Source organism: Chiloscyllium plagiosum, chromosome 22 (assembly GCF_004010195.1).
Source record: "Chiloscyllium plagiosum isolate BGI_BamShark_2017 chromosome 22, ASM401019v2, whole genome shotgun sequence".
NCBI classification, from domain to species: domain Eukaryota; kingdom Metazoa; phylum Chordata; class Chondrichthyes; order Orectolobiformes; family Hemiscylliidae; genus Chiloscyllium; species Chiloscyllium plagiosum.
The window spans coordinates 36,206,282-36,224,754 of NC_057731.1; the positions used below are offsets into that span (position 1 = coordinate 36,206,282).

Sequence of the window (18,473 nt, forward strand, 5' to 3'; positions counted from 1 at the left end):
GATTACACCAAGCACCCGAGTGACTGTGGCCAACCCTGGATTAAGGTTGGACCATGATCTTGATTAATTTCTGCAGCAGACTTTGACTGACCGTACTCGCCATTTGGTGGATTAAAGACTACTTGCATTAGACTTTGAAACAAGGTCTTTTACTTGAGGTGTGTGTAGTGTATTTGCTACGTATTTGCTGTAAGTGTCACTGTTCATGGACCACATGATGTTGGGGAACGATGATCTAGAGAAGGTAGCCACTCTTTCAACTTGAAAATTGAAACCATCTAAGTTTCTCACAGTTGCTCAGGAGTAACAATCAGAACGTGACTGAGAGGCGAGATACTAATGCATGCAAATACAGTCCTCTCCATTTACTAGTAATATTGTCAGTCAACTACTGAAATGTTCAGGGAAAAATTGGAATTTCCTTTTCATTGAGTATCTCATTCTTTCACTCGTGCTGTATTTTCCCAACTTTCTTGCCACGTTGTTCAGATGTTGGGAAAATTCAACCCGATGGACCAAACAGCCTTCTTTCAGGTTGTAAATTTCTGTGCTTCTATGAAGAACAAATGATAGCTTCCTATTTTAATATGCATTCTTTGTGGTCATACTTTGAAATTCAAAATTGAGAACCTTTGGTGTTAGGAAATTGAACCCGGGACCCAGGTTCAATTCCAGTCTCAGGTGACTGTGTGGAGTTTGTAAATTCTCCCACTGTCTGCATGGGTTTCCTCCAGGTGCTCCAGATTCGCAACCACCAACCCCACCAACCCCCCCACCCCCCCCAACCCCATTCCAAAGATGTGCAGGTTAGGTGGTTTGGACATGCTAAAGATTGCTCATAGTGTCCAGGGATATTTAGGCTAGGTGGATTGACCATAGTAAATACAGAGTAATGAGTTTAGGGTGGGCATCTGGGTCTGGGAGGGATACTCTTGGGAGGGCCAGTGTGAACTCAATGGGCCAAATGGGCTCTTTCCATGCTGTAGAGATTCTATGAACAATTAGATTTCAGATGACAGGGCTTTATTTTAAATTTTGGCCTCGTTTTGAAAGGGAGCGAACTAGAACCTCACCTGATCTAGAAAAGATGGGCTAGTGTATTTTAATTCAGCAAGGTATTCCATGCTAAAACCATGTATTTCCATATGCCCCCAAGTGTGAGGCTTCTTTGGGGCATTGGCTAGAGTCGGTTTTGTGCTGTACCCTTAAGGAATGGCCCGAGAATACTCAAGCTCATTTCACACAAGACCCTTACAAAAGCCGATAAATGTTTTCCATCCCATTTGGTTCGATCGGAGTTGGAGGTAGGCAGAGGAGTCTTTAACATGTTGTAATAAGTCATTGCATTACACAGATATTCACCAGTTTTAATTAAAAGTCTTTGATTTTCACAATGGGTTAGAATTAACATGACTATATAATCCACCACATGCAAGTAAAATCTTGTTAAATTGTTCTAATAATCCTGTTTTTTATGCATCTATCTTATGATTATATTCTGATTGAATGTTCTTGTTTGAAATGACGAAAATAATCCATTTCTGACATTTGGTTTCTGAGTATTCTCCTCAAGCAGGCTCAACAATTTACTATCCTGTGTATAATCAATATATAAAATGCCCACAGATCGTAAGTCACAGAGCAAAAAAAAACTAGTGTTGTGAAAATTCTGAAAACTAAGCATTTCTTTGAAGAATCTTCAGATGTCATCATTGTTACTACCCGTCCAATATAATGAGTCACCACAAGAGGGTGCTCTGTATTCAACAATTTGCTGTTAGCTATTTTGAACCATTTCTGGCATCAGACAGAAGTGACTATAACGATGTTTCATTACTAAACTTTATTGAAATGATAGGAATATTCAGACCCATCAGCATTAAAGGCTTCAATAGTTGGGTTTTAATTTAAAAAAAACTTGCATTAATAAAAGAAAGCGGGTTGCTCTGGGGGGTAGATTGCCTAAAGTTACAGGTAATATCCCAAACTTTGCTGTACTTCTTCTGGAGCAACTGAGAACGCTGTGGCAGTTCCTGTTTTTGCCAGAAACTTGGAGATCTGTGTCCAATACCAGCAAATCTTATGGTATTGCTCCAGTCATAATATTGCAGAAAACTGACAGCCTGGTCACATCTATTGTGGGGGTTAGATTTGGCAGGGAGGAGATCAAATTTGACTGTCAAATGCTGAAACAACTTTAAATTGTATCGATTCCAAACACAACAGATGTGTTTCCTCTTCAGCCTGTCAAAAGCTTCATACACTTGAATTATTGGGCATCTGTCATTTTACAGCTGCGAAAATTAATGGTAAGTTTAATTTGAGGAATATGTGTCTAACTTTCTGTTCCTTTAAAGTTGAGTACTCCAGTAAATGAAGTCTGGAAAAGGTTTATGCGTAATCTCTTCTCATGTGACCTTCATAAATGTTGGTTTAATGGATTCAAGCTTGTGCAACTTCTATATGCCTAAGGTAAGCAATTTGAATTTAAATGGTGGTCTGGATTTTGCAATGACAATGAAACTGTCATTGTTAACTATCCCTAATCTGCTGAAAATGGCACAAAGCCTGGAGTTCCCTTATGAATGTGGAAGCGTTTCCATGTCAGGGTTCCTATGCTTCTGCAGATGGTACACTGTTGAGCCACCCACAAACCATCTTCCCCACAACTCCCACCACCAGCAATCCCGATTTCCTAGATTTAATTACTAGAAATAATTGAATTCATGAGAATTTCTACTCGTGTGTTGTCAGCCCTGTTGCAAAACAAAACTTAGAAAAAATGACACCTTATTGAGGAATGTGCTTTTCTTAAAGCCATACCAACTTTATAATTACCACTAACCACCCTCTTTGGCACAGGGAAGATAATGTTATATTTGCAGAATGTTAATTTCCTCACCTTGATAAAAATATCTAAAGTGAATTCACAATGAGTCAAAATCAGATAATCTTAAACTCTGTGGGTTATGTCAAAGCTGTCAGCCATTCCTGTTGGTGGAAAAGGAAATCCAATGAAAGGATGGCTGTGGTAAATTCAAGTTAAGACTGGAAAATCCGGGTTAGCCGAATCCTCACTAGTTCACATGAGCACGCCAAACCAATCAAAGCAGGATTAGGCTACACTACAACATGAAATCATGAGCGAGTCATCATTTGACATTGAAGACTTTCTGTGAAATTCTACAATTATACTGGGGGACGGTGGTGACACTGAAGAGTCTCATGAAAGCTCACTCGCTTAGCCAGCTGTCTTCCTAGCTGAAGTTGCAAAGACTGTACAGATTCTCCCGGATTTTGCATGACAACATGAAATCATGGAAAAGGTGTTTAACTGCATTGATGACCGGGTGGGCTGAATCATGCTCTTCTGAAGACAGCATACTATCTGTAAGAAACAGAGATTTTCCAAGGCTAACTCCCAACACTTTACTGTACAAAGATCAAAGTATTGTAGGCTGTGAATAAATTGAAAAATAAATACATATTTCACATATTTACTGCATCACTTTTTCGCTTGTTTAGTTTGACAGATTGCGATTACTGGTAAAGCCAAGTGCATAGAGGTCTCCTCAACCAACTCAAAGCTCCACGTAATACAAATTTGTGTGTGTTGGGGGGGGGGTCCCCTGCAAAGCAACTTATTATGATTATAGCATCGGTTTTAAAATTCTGCTCATTTTTATTTTAGTTTCTATCCACATCAAATCATAATGAATTTGACTACCTGAAAATGTATACAGGTCGTTCTGCTATAACGCAAGTTGTGTTCCTCTGTGACCCTGCGCTATAGAAACCCGCACTGTAGAAGACCACTAATAGAAAATCGCTATATCTGTTCAGTAGAAAGTTCACATTACTCCAAACAACACAATTCGACAATCGCGTTATAGCCAATTTGTGCTGACCAACGACCAGTATTTGAAAGCGAATGCCTTTCAGTGCTTTAAACTTCCTGGTTTGCTGGGTAAAGATGATTGGTTTGTACTTGTTACCATCACTGCTGCTGCACACGATGTCCTGTTCATTAAATAACCCCAGTAGTAAATCTCCATTGGGAAGAGGAAATGCATGCCACAGAGATTTCAGGATCTTTGTGGGTATCTTTCTTCGAGGTCAGCGATGATGACTTTCTACAATCATCCACAAAATTCAGGCCACTATCACAGTTGGTTAACTTGTATCCAACACATTTTAGACTATAGTTCCTTCCTTTGTGCCTATTCATATGAGTATAGTGAAGGTGATATCTTTACACTGTACAAATCCAACGTTCCTTATGCACTCACTGCTTCTTCATAAATTGTTAAACTTCGTAGAATCATAGAATCCCAACAGTTTGGAAGCAGGCCATTCAGTCTATCGAGTCCACAATGACACTTCAAAGAACATTCCACCCAGACCTATCCAAGCCTATCCCAGTAACCCTGCATAACTAGTGGCTAATCCACCTAGCCTGCACATTACTAGACACTACAGGTAATTTAGTATGGTCACTTCACCTAATCTGCACATTTTTGGATTGTGGGAGGAACCAGAGCACCCAGAGGAAACCTATGCAGACACGTGGAGAATGTGCAAACTCCACACAGACAATAGCTTGAGTCTGGAATCGAACTTAAGTCCCTGGCGCTGTGAGGCAGCAGTGCTAACCACTGAGCCAATTTGTCCAACTTGTCCCTATCTCTATATTTGTTTCTTGACTTCTAAACCCAAAAAAATTCTCAAGACTGTAATCATCAATCCAGATTTTCTGGCTAATTTCTAATCAAGAGATTTACCAACAGCAGAACCTTTGGGAAACTGCTAATCAAACATGAAAGCAGGGCACCTAATCTATCCATCATCATTAACCACATTCTCAAGTAGATTTGAATTTCCCATTATTTGGCTTTAAAAGTGTGTTTTTGTTTACTGTGTTACAAAATTATGACATGTTCATCTGAACCCTATCTCTGCCACCTTAGTAGAAATGTTAATTTGTTTGAAATGTTAAATGTCTCATCTCAAATAGCTTACAAAGGAATTCATATGTTATTATCCCACAGCTTAATTTCAAGGTCTTCATGTATCACCTCTTCTCTGTGGTCTACCTCCTATTTAGTGTGACCTGTGCCAACAAGTTGGAAAGGTTTAGAGGGATATGGACCAAATGCAGGCAAATGGGACTAGTTCAGTTTAGAATACCTGGTCGGGATGGACAAGTTGGGCTGAAGGGTCTGTTTTCATGCTGCATGATTCTATGACTCGAAGATCTGAAGCATGTAACTATAGAAAACGCTGCAGATTACAGAAAAATGAAACAGCCCCAATGATAATGCTCAGCGACTGGCAGGGAATTTCTCTTTCAGTTAAAATACTATTTGAGGAAAACCTTGCATATATGAAAAATGATTAAATAGTGGAGATACTGGCAGCATTGAGAATGTTGCAACACTGAATGATAAACACACATGCTAATGAAGCAGCCTCTGAAAGTAGAGGGGAGCTTACACTGTGAGGAAGTGTAGAATTTATCAAATGTCTTGTTACTACTGCCCCCGCAGTTCTCCATGTTAATTGTAATTCAGCAGTAAGAAGGTTTACATAAGAAACAGGAGAAACAGTAATGGAAGAGCAAACAAGTGCTGGAATGCATCTGCTTCTAATTGCAAGCTCAAAACTTACCAAATAGCATTCCATTTTCCAAGTGAATCTGGGACTTCCCATAATCAAATGTCTATTGCTTGTAAATTTACCATATAATGAAATTTGGAACCAAATTAAATCTAAACTCCTAATGCACTGCTCGAGGGTAGCTGCTCTCATGTTTTTGATCTATTTTCTTGAAAGGTTTTAAAAACAACTTGCCTTTAATTATTTTAAGCATTATGCATTCTTGCAAGCTTAAAAATGATGGTTGATGAAAAGTCATCAATCTGTTAAATGGAAGATGTTTTTAGAGATTAAACAATGAACAATTTGAGTTTGTGGTCAGAGAACACCACACATTGGGAGGATTTTCTACCTTTTGAGATCTATTTCTTTACTGAAAAAAGGCAAACGCTAATTTAAAATCAGGAGACGTTGATGTGAGAGGTACGACAATCACCCACTGAAATGTACGTTCAGTTCACTTGTCACGTTTTCCAGAAGGACCTGGAATGAGGCAAGCCCAAAGAAGCGTCACTGGACATGAAATGTTAACTTTGCTTTCTCTCCACAGATGCTATCAGACCTGATGAGTTTTTCCACCCATTTCTATTTTTGTTATTGCAATGGGATGCTGGCCAACGTATCATCCTGCACACTCTGTAAACTTCTGTTCATTCAAAACTCGTCTTATACCTCGCATCAACTTGCTTTTGTTCATCAACCATTGCCCTATACTGGCACTGAAATTTGCACTTCGTTTTTTAAATTTTCATATTTGCATTCAAATATCTCCTAGGCATCATCTCTCCCTAGTTCAGTGATGTTTTCCAAATTCAGCACCCTACAGGTGATCTATGCTCTTTCTTTTATTCATTCTTGAATTTAATCTCAGCAGCACTAGTGGCTGTACTGTCATTACCTTACTCATCAGCACTGGATTTCTCTCTAAACCTCCCAAGCCATTAACATTTCATTTTCCTCCTTCAAAGATAATTCCTCAAAGCCTATTGCTTTGACCAAAATTTGATCTACAGTAGTATTGCTTTATGTATTTCAATGTCAAGATGCATTTCATTTCTACTCCTATGATAAGGCATTATACAAATTCAACACATATCTCCGCAAATACATAAATTCAATAAATCTATTAAAGATAAAATAACAAAGGTGAACACACCTCTCTAAGAAGTAATATTTTTATGTGTAGAGCTATAATATTTCCATGCCTAACAAAGCTCAATGGCAATTTAAACTGTCAGGAAACATTGCTTCTTAAACAAAATCTTAATGCAATAACTGTAGAGTTGAGCTTGAACGAGTTCCAGTAAATAAATAGAGTAGGTAAAGAAATATTATGCAAATGAAAAAGTGTACTCATTGCATCATTCATCTAGCGTTGTCAAATATTGATCTACATTGAATGAATGTGAATCATGATTTACTGAATCAAATACACCAACAGCAGAGTTAGAATATGGGGAAAATATTATTTATTTCAAGAAGTTTGGTATAACTAATTCTTATTTTATACTTCTGTTACTGGTATATAACAAATGTGCTTTCATAACTGTTCACACGTAAGTATATGTATTTACAACGTTGCAAAGAGGGAATAAAGAAATCACATTTTTTTTTAAGGAAACCACGTCATCAGGGATTTCTGGATTGCATGCCAGAAATTTCTGATTATAAACGGAATTAATATGAGACTGAGTTGCTGGGAATACAGCCAGCTGGGTAGTATCAAAGATGACAAGAGATTAACAGAAGCTTTCGTGATTATATTTTTACATAGTTTTGTTCAATTGGGGTGTCTGTGCTTTTTTTTGTGGAACTCTTTGCTTTCGTAAAAAGAAAATTTCTCATCTACACCCAATTCAGATGCCACAAGCCAGGACCAAAGTACTTTGTTTGATCGATGACAGACAATTATTGTCTCTGTCACTAACTTCAATGCTACTCTTGTTGTCAGCCACTTAATGAGAGGGGTTTCCACAGGCAGGACCAGTCTGACCTCTCAATGATGGGCTTCTCTGTTCCTTTGGAGAGCTGTATCAGGCAGTCTAGTAAGAACAGGAAGACTCAGCTATTACACGCAGGCACTCTGGAATGTCAACGCAGATGGAAATTAAAACCTGAGCTTGATCTTTAAGTTATCTTTACCACTCTAAATTAATTATATTATTTAGAAACAGAATGGAGGGCTTGTTGCCATCTTTTATATTACTCAACTGTTTCCTTTCGCATAGCATCATCATCTAATAGACTTTAATAAAGAGGAATTTTAACTTATTTTAACTTGCATGCCAGATATTCCTTACATCATTGGACTTGTAAGCACCAAAGGAAAATCAGGCATTTGTTGCACTGAATGACTTAAGACAGTATTTATTGGTTAAACATTAAACTTTGCTAGAAGTCATACCAACAGTTTTCTTAAGCATAGAATATTCAATGATGAAATGAAGAACCTCCAAGACTTCAGATGCTTTGTAGCAATGGCCCATGATATTAGTGTGTGAGTTCCTGTTGATGACTGGGGCAGTAGAAGTTTTCATATATGAAAAAGTGTGCCAAGTAGTAGTGGCTTTCTATATCTGCCTCCCAAGAATAGATGAAGAAAAGTATCTTTCAGTTCCAAAGGCTACAGTTCTTAATATTAATGTCCAAATCATTCAAAATATTTTCTAGCTGGTAGCTTTCTTCTCCCATTCCTGAAAAACAAATTAGTAACAGTTAGAAATTGTAGTGTTTGAATCATTTGAAACCTTGAGATATTCAGTGTGTTTTAATTACTTGGATTCATACCTTTGCTTTTTGTAACACAGTCCCCTTTCCAGACTGCACAATAGATAATGGTCTATTCTTTAAGGCTGCTGCAGAGTTCACAGGTGAGCTATCAGGACTGTTATTAAGATTAGAAGGCTTATTCTAAAGAAAACAACAAGATTTATGATTACATTTTATGAAGAGACCTGCATTTTATGACTTTGTTACATTTTGCTCTCACTCACTGAAAACAAAATTACATTTCCCGGGTAGTTGAAACTGGTAGAGTTCACTGCATTCACTGCTTCTTCTGTGTGTGAAATGTTTGTATTCTTACATTCCTTTCCTCTGGGATTTTACAAATGAGAAACACAATCTGCTAAAGATCCACAAAAGCTGAGCGTCAGTTTCTTGAAAAAGGTTCTCACCTGCTACAATGCTTCCTCAATCCCAGTTCCCAATCCCACTCTCTCCTCAATTCAAATTTGGCATATTGATCACCATCCCATTCTCAAATCAAATTGCTTTCCTGCCCTGTTTCCCCTCAATTTAATGTTGCACTTTCTTTCTCTAACCCATGACCTGCAGCCACTCCCTTCACCTTTCCCAGTTCCTAAAGATAGAAGGCATTAGATGACACTGCAATCTCTGGGTAGAATTACTGATCTTGCAAGAACCTGCATAGTGCAGTAACATTCAGTCCCTTGAAGCAGCGCCAGGGCTTGGATCCTGGAGAGACGCTGAGCATTGTTTGAAAATGCTGACTGGCTTGGTGAAGCTACAAGTACAGAAACAGCAGCTGCTCTTAAATATCACCGGCCTGAAATTTTGTTTCAAACTGCAGTACAATGGTTGACAAATAACCTCCTAAAATGGTGAAAGTATAGATAACTGTACAAGAATAGAAGTTGCATGCCACAGTGTAGCAACAACTTCTTATAATTAATTAGTTCTAATGGAAAAGAAACTGTCAATACCAATAGGTTGTTATTAATAGGTTGATTACATTTGTGCTTAAATTGTCGAAATGACTGGCATCCACAGTTGTTCCCAGTGTCACTGGCCCCAACTCAGCTTTCTTCAGGTTCTCCTTCACTGTTACCAGTTTGAGCTCCAGGTCGACCCTGTTATTTTCCTTTGATTTCCATTCTTCCTCAATCTGTCGCAGCCTTTCCTCCTGACTGCAAAGTACTTGCTTATCTGAAGAATTTACCAAAACAAAATTATTAGTCTGCTTAAGTTGCGTAAAGCTTGCAGTTAAACAGTGCATTTTGTGGCCTTCAGTTTTTCACAGCCAGTGAATTACTTCTGAACTAGTCACCACTGTCACACATAAAATGTAGCAGTTGACGTGAACACAGCAACTTAGGCAGTAACATCCAGATAATGTGATGCTTGGAGAAAGTTAGTTGAGGGATGGTACAGGACAATGGTAAAACTACCCTGTTCTTGAAAAGCAGTTCAACTTCTCATTGCACAGTGGCATGGTATCAATATAATATTTTCAGTTAGAACCTTGAAAAACATCATTCATTACCAATGGATAAGACTATATTATAGTACAATGTAGTACAATACATCATCTTTATTATTGAGAAGCGTGCAATACTTGGCATACAAACACCTATAGGACAGGGCAAAACAAAGTTATTAAGATGAAGATAGGAGATAAGATTTTGAAGAATTTATCTTACACAATGAATTGTTACGATACAGAATGACTCATGTGAAAGGGTGGAGGGAGAATTCAATGGTTACTTGTTAAAAGGGAATTTGATATATAATTGAAAAGGAGACAGTTTGCTGGGCTTTGGGTAAAGAGTTGGGGAGCTGCAATAGGGAGCCCTATCAAAGGGCTGGACACAGACAAGATGGACCTAATGATCTTGAGAACAATTCTCAGATGTGGTCAATCAAATAAGTTGCAGAAAAAAAGGTAAACTTTGGCCACAGGAGCGTTTTCCTGATGGTGGAAAATATACATAATAAAGTCTATTGACAACAATGTCTTTTCTTTCTGTCTCACAATATATAAAATATATACATTACCACAGGTAATTTGGAAAAAAATAAATAAAGGGCACTATTTGGCCATAGAATTAAAACAATGTACTTTCAGGCCAAAAAAAAGGAAAGCAGACTCATGGTCCTCTTGTAGTACAGTGATAGTTTCTCTACTCCTGAACTTAGAGGCCCAGGTTCAAGTCCCACCTGCTCCCAACAAAAAGCAAACAGGTAAATGAAAGGTCTCTTGTGTCCCAGTGGTAGCATCCACACCCCTGGACTGGGTGGTCTGGTTCAAGTCTCACTTGCTCCAGGGCTGTGCAGATGATTGGAAAAGTAGGTTAAAAAAAGGTAAACTGCAAAACAGAAATTCCCAATCCCAAAGTCATGGCAAACAATCTGAAACTGTTGAAAAGAGGAATATTGAAGAGGTAATTTGGAATTGAAGGAAAAAAGCAACAAAAATCATAGAACTGGGTGGCACGGTGGCACAGTGGTTAGCACTGCTGCCTCACAGCGCCAGAGACCCGGGTTCAATTCCCGCCTCAGGCGACTGACTGTGTGGGTTTCCTTCGGGTGCTCCGGTTTCCTCCCACAGTCCAAAGATGTGCAGGTCAGGTGAATTGGCCATGCTAAATTGTCCGTAGTGTTAGGTAAGGGGTAAATGTAGGGGTATGGGTGGTTTGCACTTCAGCGGGTCGATGTGGACTTGTTGGGCCGAAGGGCCTGTTTCCACACTGTAAAAGTAATCTAAACTGAACCAGAATCAAACACCACTGTGATGGAATGTTTGAATCTGGGCAGAAGGAGAGATGGAATGGAAAAAGACAAAATAATGGCAGGATCTACCCTTTTCTATTCAAAAGCATATTCTGCTCAGCAGTCAGTCAGGGTCAAAGGAGAGACTGAACTGTGTCCCTGTAAGATAATTCCCAATTTCAATTATTTTCCATTAGTCATTACAGATATTGGCCATTTAGTATAATATAATGGGGTTAATAGCTATTATGCTCATTATTACTGCCACATATGTCTAAAATGAAAGCTTCTGAAGTCCTAAAGCAATCCACCTAAAGCAAGCTGGTGCAAAAAGCATCGACGTTTAATAGTTTATAATGGCATAGTTTCCAGCTCTTTTCTATCAAGGACATGCAGACCCCAATCAGAGTATTCATGCATTTAACAGTGTCAGAATTAAAGTGAGCAGATTAATTGTTTCATTGAAGTCGCATACAAAGGAAAGTCACATGAACTTACCTGATTGTTTCAGAACCATCACTTTGCTTTTGGAAGAACTGTCCCATGGACTCATCAAGCAACAGTCTAACATAACCCTACTCAGAGGGTCAAACCTTACAGCCAAAGTAGACATCACCATCACATCCCCATCCATGGGTATGTCCTGTTCCAATGGCAGGACAGATCCAGAAGAGGGGGCAGTACATTGGTTATACAGTTGGGAGGGAGAATACCTGAAAGTCCCCAATATCAATTCTGGACCTCTAAAAGTTTGATGGCATAAGGTCAAACACAGGCAAGGAAACGTCCTGCTGATTACCACCTCCTGTGGTGAATACCATGTGCCGAGGGGACAATGACACAGAATGTACCCTTGTTTTGGCATTTCAATGTCCATCACCAAGAGTGGCTCAGTAACACTCCTACTGATTGAGCTGGATAAGTCTAAAGGACAGAGCTGGTAGTCTGGGTCTTCGGCAGGTGATGAGGAAACCAACAACAGGGAAAATGAAACGGTCACTTCATTCTCATGCCACAGATGCACCTGTCCATGACAAAATCGGTAGGAGCTGCCACTTTTGGGAGACCAAGTCCTATTTTCACATGGAGGATATTCTCCATAGTGTTGTGTGACACTACCATCATTCTAAATGGAATAGATTTCAATCAGACCTAAAAGATCAAAACTCTGCATCTATGAGATGCTGTGGGCCATCAGCAGCAGTAGAACTGTAATCAATCACAATCTGCAAGCTCATGATCTGGCATTACCCCACTCTACCATTACCATCAAGCTGGGTTCAAACTTGATTCAATTAAGAGTGCAGTAGGGCATGCCAGGAGCAGTACTGGTCTGCCTGAAAATGAGGTGTCAGTCCGGTATAACACAAGGCTACCTGAATGCCTAACATTAAGTGCAGCAGGGCTAAGCTCTGTAGTCCTGCCGTGAAGCGTGGTGAGCAATTAAACAAATAACAGGAGGAAGAGGTTCCACAAATATTCCCATCCTCAATGATGGAGAAGACCGGCACATCAGTGCAAAAGACTAGACTGAAGTTACTACATCCAGAAGTGCTGAGTGGATGATCCACTCAGCCTCCTCCCACCATCACAGATGTCAGTCTTCAGCAATTCAGTTCACTCCATGTAATATCAAAAAACAGCTGCAGGCACTGGATACTTCAAGGTTATAACATTCCAGCAACAGGACTAAAGACTTGTGCTCCAGAACTTGCTGCTCCCCTAGCCAAGCTCTTCTAAGTACAGTTACAACACTGGCCTGTACTTGACAACGTGGGTAGCCAAAAATTATGGATAGATACCAGTCTTCAAAAAGAGCAACACAAATCCAACCCAGCCAATCAACCTCCTCTCATTAAATAACAGGAGGAAGAGGTTCCACAAATATTCCCATCCTCAATGATGGAGAAGACCGGCAAAGATGCAAAAGACTAGACTGAAGTTACTACATCCAGAAGTGCTGAGTGGATGATCCACTCAGCCTCCTTCCACCATCACAGATGTCAGTCTTCAGCAATTCAGTTCACTCCATGTAATATCAAAAAACAGCTGCAGGCACTGGATACTTCAAGGTTATAACATTCCAGCAACAGGACTGAAGACTTGTGCTCCAGAACTTGCTGCTCCCCTAGCCAAGCTCTTCTAAGTACAGTTACAACACTGGCCTGTACTTGACAACGTGGGTAGCCAAAAATTATGGATAGATACCAGTCTTCAAAAAGAGCAACACAAATCCAACCCAGCCAATCAACCTCCTCTCATTCATCAGCAAGGGATGGTCGACAGTGTTATCAATTGGTACTTGCTCAGCAATAACCTGCTCACTGACACACTGTTTGGGTTTAGCCAGGGCTTCTCAGCTCCTAATCTTATAGCTTTGTCTAAAACAGGCAAAAGAACTAACTTCCAGATGTGAGGTGAGAATGACCATCCTTGACACCAAGGCTCATTTGGCCAAGTGTGCTATCAAGGAGCAAAAGCAAAAATTGAGTCATGGGAATCTGGGGGAATACTCTCCACCAGTTAGAGACATACCTGACACAAAAGAAAATATTTCGGATTGTCAGAGGTCATGTCATTCCTTGGAAATCCCTGCAAGAGTTCCTCAGGGTGGCGACCTAGGCCCAAACACCATTGGCTACTTTATCAATGATCTTCCCGTCATCTTAAGGTGGAGATATTTGCTAATGATTGCACAATGCTCAACACCATTCACAATTGCACTGATACTGAAGAAGCCCAGTGTTCATATACAGTAAAACCTGGACAAAAATCAAGCCTTGAGCTGCTAAGTGGCAAATAACATTCACGCCACAATGGTACCAGGCAATTATCAACTCCAATCAGCGAAAATCCAATCACCATCACTCGATATTCAAAAGAATTACCATGACAGGATCACCTACTAATGACATTCTATAGGTTACTACTGACCATAAACTGAAATGGACCATAGAAGCATTGTGGCTACAATAACAAGACAAGGGGCTTTGAATCCTGCAGGAAGTAACTCACCACCTGTCTCCTCAAAGTCTGCACAACCATTCCCAAGGTACAAAGTCAGAGTCTGATGGAATATTCTCCACTTGCCTGGCAAACTACAGCTCTAAAAACATTCAAGTTGTGCCACATCAATTCAGGATAAAGCAGCCTGCTCGATTGGCACTACATTCACCATCTTCAAAATTCAGTATAGAGGAATAAGAGAATGGTCGAAGAAAGAGTAGGGCTGATCAGGGATAGCATAGGGAACTTGTGTGTGGAGCCTGAGGAGGTAGAGGAAGCCCTAAATGAGTTTTTTGCTTCTGTCTTTACGAAAGAAACGAACTTGAATGAAACCTTTGAAGAGCAGGTGTGCATGCTGGAATGGATAGAGATAGAGGAAGCTGATGTGCTGAAAATTTTGTCAAACATTAAGATTGACAAATCGTCAGGCCCAGACCAGATTTGTCCTCGGCTGCTTTGGGAAACGAGAAATGCAATTGCTTCGCCACTTGCGAAGATCTTTGCGTCCTTGCTCTCCACTGGAGTCGTACCTGAGAACTGGAGAGAGGCAAATGTAATTCCTCTCTTCAAGAAAGGAAATAGGGAAATCCCCGGCAATTACAGACCAGTAAGTCTCACATCTGTCGTCTGCAAGGTGTTACATCTGGAAGAGTATGGCTTGATTAAATGCAGTCAACACGGCTTTGTGAGGGACAGGTCATGTCTCACAAACCTTATCGAGTTATTTGAGGATGTGACTAGAAAAATTGATGAGGGTCAAGCTGTGGATGTGGTGTATATGGACTTCAGCAAGGCATTTGATAAGGTTCCCCATGGTAGGCTCATTCAGAAGGTCAGGAGGAATCGGATACATGGGAACTTAGCTGTCTGGATACAGAATTGGCTGGCCAACAGAAGACAGCGAGTGGTAGTAGAAGGAAAATATTCTGCCTGGAAGTCAGTGGTGAGTGGTGTTCCACAGGGCTCTGTCCTTGGGCCTCTATTGTTTGTAGTTTTTATTAATGACTTGGATGAGGGGATTGAAGGATGGATCAGCAAGTTTGCAGATGTCACAAAGGTTGGTGGTATCGTTGACAGTATAGAGGCTGTTGTAGGCTGCAGCGGGACATTGACAGGATGCAGAGATGGGCTGAGACGTGGCAGATGGAGTTCAAGCTGGATAAATGCGAGGTGATGCATTTTAGAAGATCAAATTTGAAAGCTGAGTACAGGATTAAGGATAGGATTCTTGGCAGTGTGGAAGAAGAGGGATCTTGGTGTGCAGGTACATAGATTCCTTAAAATGGCCACCCAAGTGGACAGGGTTGTTAAGAAAGCAAATGGTGTTTTGGCTTTCATTATCAGGGGGATTGAGTTTAAGAGTCGTGAGATCTTGTTGCAGCTCTATAAAACTTTGGTTAGACCGCACTTGGAATACTGTGTCCAGTTCTGGTCACCCTATTATAGGAAAGATGTAGATGCTTTGGAGAGGGTTCAGAGGAGGTTTACCAGGATGCTGCCTGGACTGGAGGGCTTATCTTATGAAGAGAGGTTGACTGAGCTCTGACTTTTTTCATTGGAGAAAAGGAGGAGGAGAGGGGACCTAATTGAGGTATACAAGGTAATGAGAGGCATAGATAGAGTCGATAGCCAGAGACTATTTCCCAGGGCAGAAATGGCTAACACAATGGGTCATAGTTTTAAGCTGGTTGGAGGAAAGTATAGAGGGGATGTCAGAGGCGGGTTCTTTACACAGAGAGTTGTGAGAGCATGGAATGCGTTGCCAGCAGCAGTTGTGGAAGCAAGGTCATTGGGGACATTTAAGAGACTGCTGGACATGCATATGGTCACAGAAATTTGAGAGTGCATACATGAGGATTAATGGTCGGCACAACATCGTGGGCTGAAGGACCTGTTCTGTGCTGTACTGTTCTATGTTCACTACTGATGTACAATGGCAACAGTGTGTACCATCTACAAGTTTCACTGAAACATCTCACCAAGGCTCCTTCAACAGAAACTTCTAAACCTGTGACTGTTACCATTTAAGGGTGCCCCTCCAAACCTCACACCTTCTTGACTTGGAACTTTATCCTTAAGTTGCATAAAAATCCTGGTACTCCCTCCCTGACAGCACAAGCCCTTAGCATAGTGGTCCAAGAAGGTAGCTCATCATCTTCCCCAAGGCAATCAGGGATGGGCAATACATGCTGGGCAAAATGAGGACTGCAGATGCTGGAAACCAGAGTCTAGATTAGAGTGGTGCTGGAAAAGCACAGCAGGTCAGGCAGCAACCGAGCAGTAGAAAAATCAACATTTCGGGCAAAAGCCCTTCATCAGGAATAACTGCTGACCCAGCCAGCAAGGTCCACATCCAATGAACAAGCAGAACAAAAACAGTCATCTATAGGCTTTAGCCTTTAAGGACGAGACTAAAATAGTTTAATATCAGAATTAGCATTGATCTTGTGGGCACAGTAAATGGATAATCTCTTGATAAATGTACTGCTTCAGATAAGGCTCTTTGTAATTGAAGTTGCCTGCTGTTAAAAAGCAAAATGTGTGTCTTTACAGCAGCTGAAATTAATTTATAGATTTGCACACTCCTTCTGATTCAGAAAATCATAACTCATGTGCCATGGTCCTTAATCTCATCCTTTGCTAATATTTACTTTAAACAAATGTGTCTCCATAAATTCTACATTAAAAAAAAGTTCCTGAAACTTCATTGTAAAGAAAATAGCCTGAAGCTCAGGGTAATTGCTGTTTTCTTTTGCAGTCTAGCTTCAGAAAACTACCACAGCCAGAACTCTATAAATATCATCCCTTCTTTTCAAGCATTGGACTCTTTTTATATTTGTTGGCATGCATAATAAACTGCAGCTCAGAAGCAAAAAGTCATTTGTCTCCATGTGACTCTCAGCTCTCCTAGTTTAATTTAAAGCAATGTACCGCTGTACAGCCAACTCACTCTGATATCCAAGTTGGCCACTTGGTTGGGAATAATATGTATTCACTGATTATGTTTCTGTATCATGATAGTTTTACTCCTTTGGAAGAACATACTGTTTTCGGGGAATGTTTAATGATTCATCAGGATGATAGCTGGGATGAAGGAACATGACTTACAATTGGGTATACCTGAGTTACAATCACCAGTGTTGAAGGGGCTACAGTGGTTTGATTGAGATGCCTGGCATAATGCAAAGTGAACTGACACTATAGCCAAGGGAACGCAGGACAAGTAGATTTGGCATTACTCATTGAAAGGGCATGATATTCTACTCCTGTCGGGTGGTGATGAAGGGCAAATATCTGGGTAGGTTGGTCCTCGAAGAACACTAGCACCTTCCTGCTCCCTCAGCAATGAAGTTCTGGGTGCGATGTTCCATGGATGACCTTCGCAACTTGCCACCTGTTAAGGCCCTTAAAGTGGTCAATTCATGGTCATCTCAGGGCCTCAATGTGCACTGGCTCATGGACCTGTTATCTTGGCTGCTGTAAAAAGTGACTGCATTCCCAACAGGAAAACATAGGCAACCAGCCGTGTTAGGGCGTGAACTCCATTCACTGCAATGTGGGGGAAGGGGATATGCTCATCGACAGACCCCATTTCTACCCTTGTCTCTGAAGTCCATAATGCCAGTGGCCCCCAACTCCAATTCCTCCCCACAAAACAGATGCCTACACACCAGTGCAGCTCGTCATGGTTACACAGTGTGGGCCTTCAGTGGCAGTCCCTGGGTTTCTGGCTTCTGATTGGCCAACAGTCTCAGGCAGATTTGACGTAAGTGGCGGGGTTCAGATTGGACATGACGTTTGTCAGACAGCACTCAATGACCTAAACGGTACTTAATTGGGTGGCCTTTTTTGTTGTGGGGAGAGAGAGCAGAGGTTAATCACCCCTTAAGTTACCTGCTCCACATTTACTACACAGAACACCAAATCCTGGCCAAAGGTTCTGAGAATATGGAATGTAATGGCCCAGAAGTTCAAACATGGAGAACTAATTCAGATATTTCAAAGTTTGTGCGAAGATTTGTAGCTCGGGTGTTCGTTGTTGTGGTTCTGTTCGCCGAGCTGGAAGTTTTTGTTGCAAACGTTTTGTCCCCTGGCTAGGCGACATCATCAGTGCTTGGGAGCCTCCTGCAAAGCGCTTCTTTGATGTTTCCTCCGGTGTTTATAGTGGTCTGTCCCTGCCGCTTCGGGTTGTCAGTTTCAGCTGTCCGCTGTAGTGATTGGTATATTGGGTCCAGGTCGATGTGTTTGCCTCCAGGTTGACTCCATCAACAAACACATCGACCTCGACCCAATATACCAAC

At 40.7% G+C, this 18,473-nt stretch overlaps 1 protein-coding gene across 1 annotated transcript in view; it reads right to left on the minus strand.

The window, feature by feature from the left end:
- Positions 1–7,088: 7,088 nt before the first annotated feature.
- The window catches only part of afap1l2 (actin filament associated protein 1-like 2), a 49,863-nt gene continuing 38,478 nt past the window's right edge, over positions 7,089–18,473 (minus strand). The window contains exons 13-15 of the mRNA XM_043713165.1: positions 9,410–9,603; positions 8,443–8,565; positions 7,089–8,348 (exon numbers count right to left, since the gene is read on the minus strand). Of these exons, the coding sequence (XP_043569100.1) occupies positions 8,322–8,348; positions 8,443–8,565; positions 9,410–9,603 (344 nt within the window). The 3' untranslated portion in view covers positions 7,089–8,321. The remainder of the gene's footprint in view (positions 8,349–8,442; positions 8,566–9,409; positions 9,604–18,473) is intronic.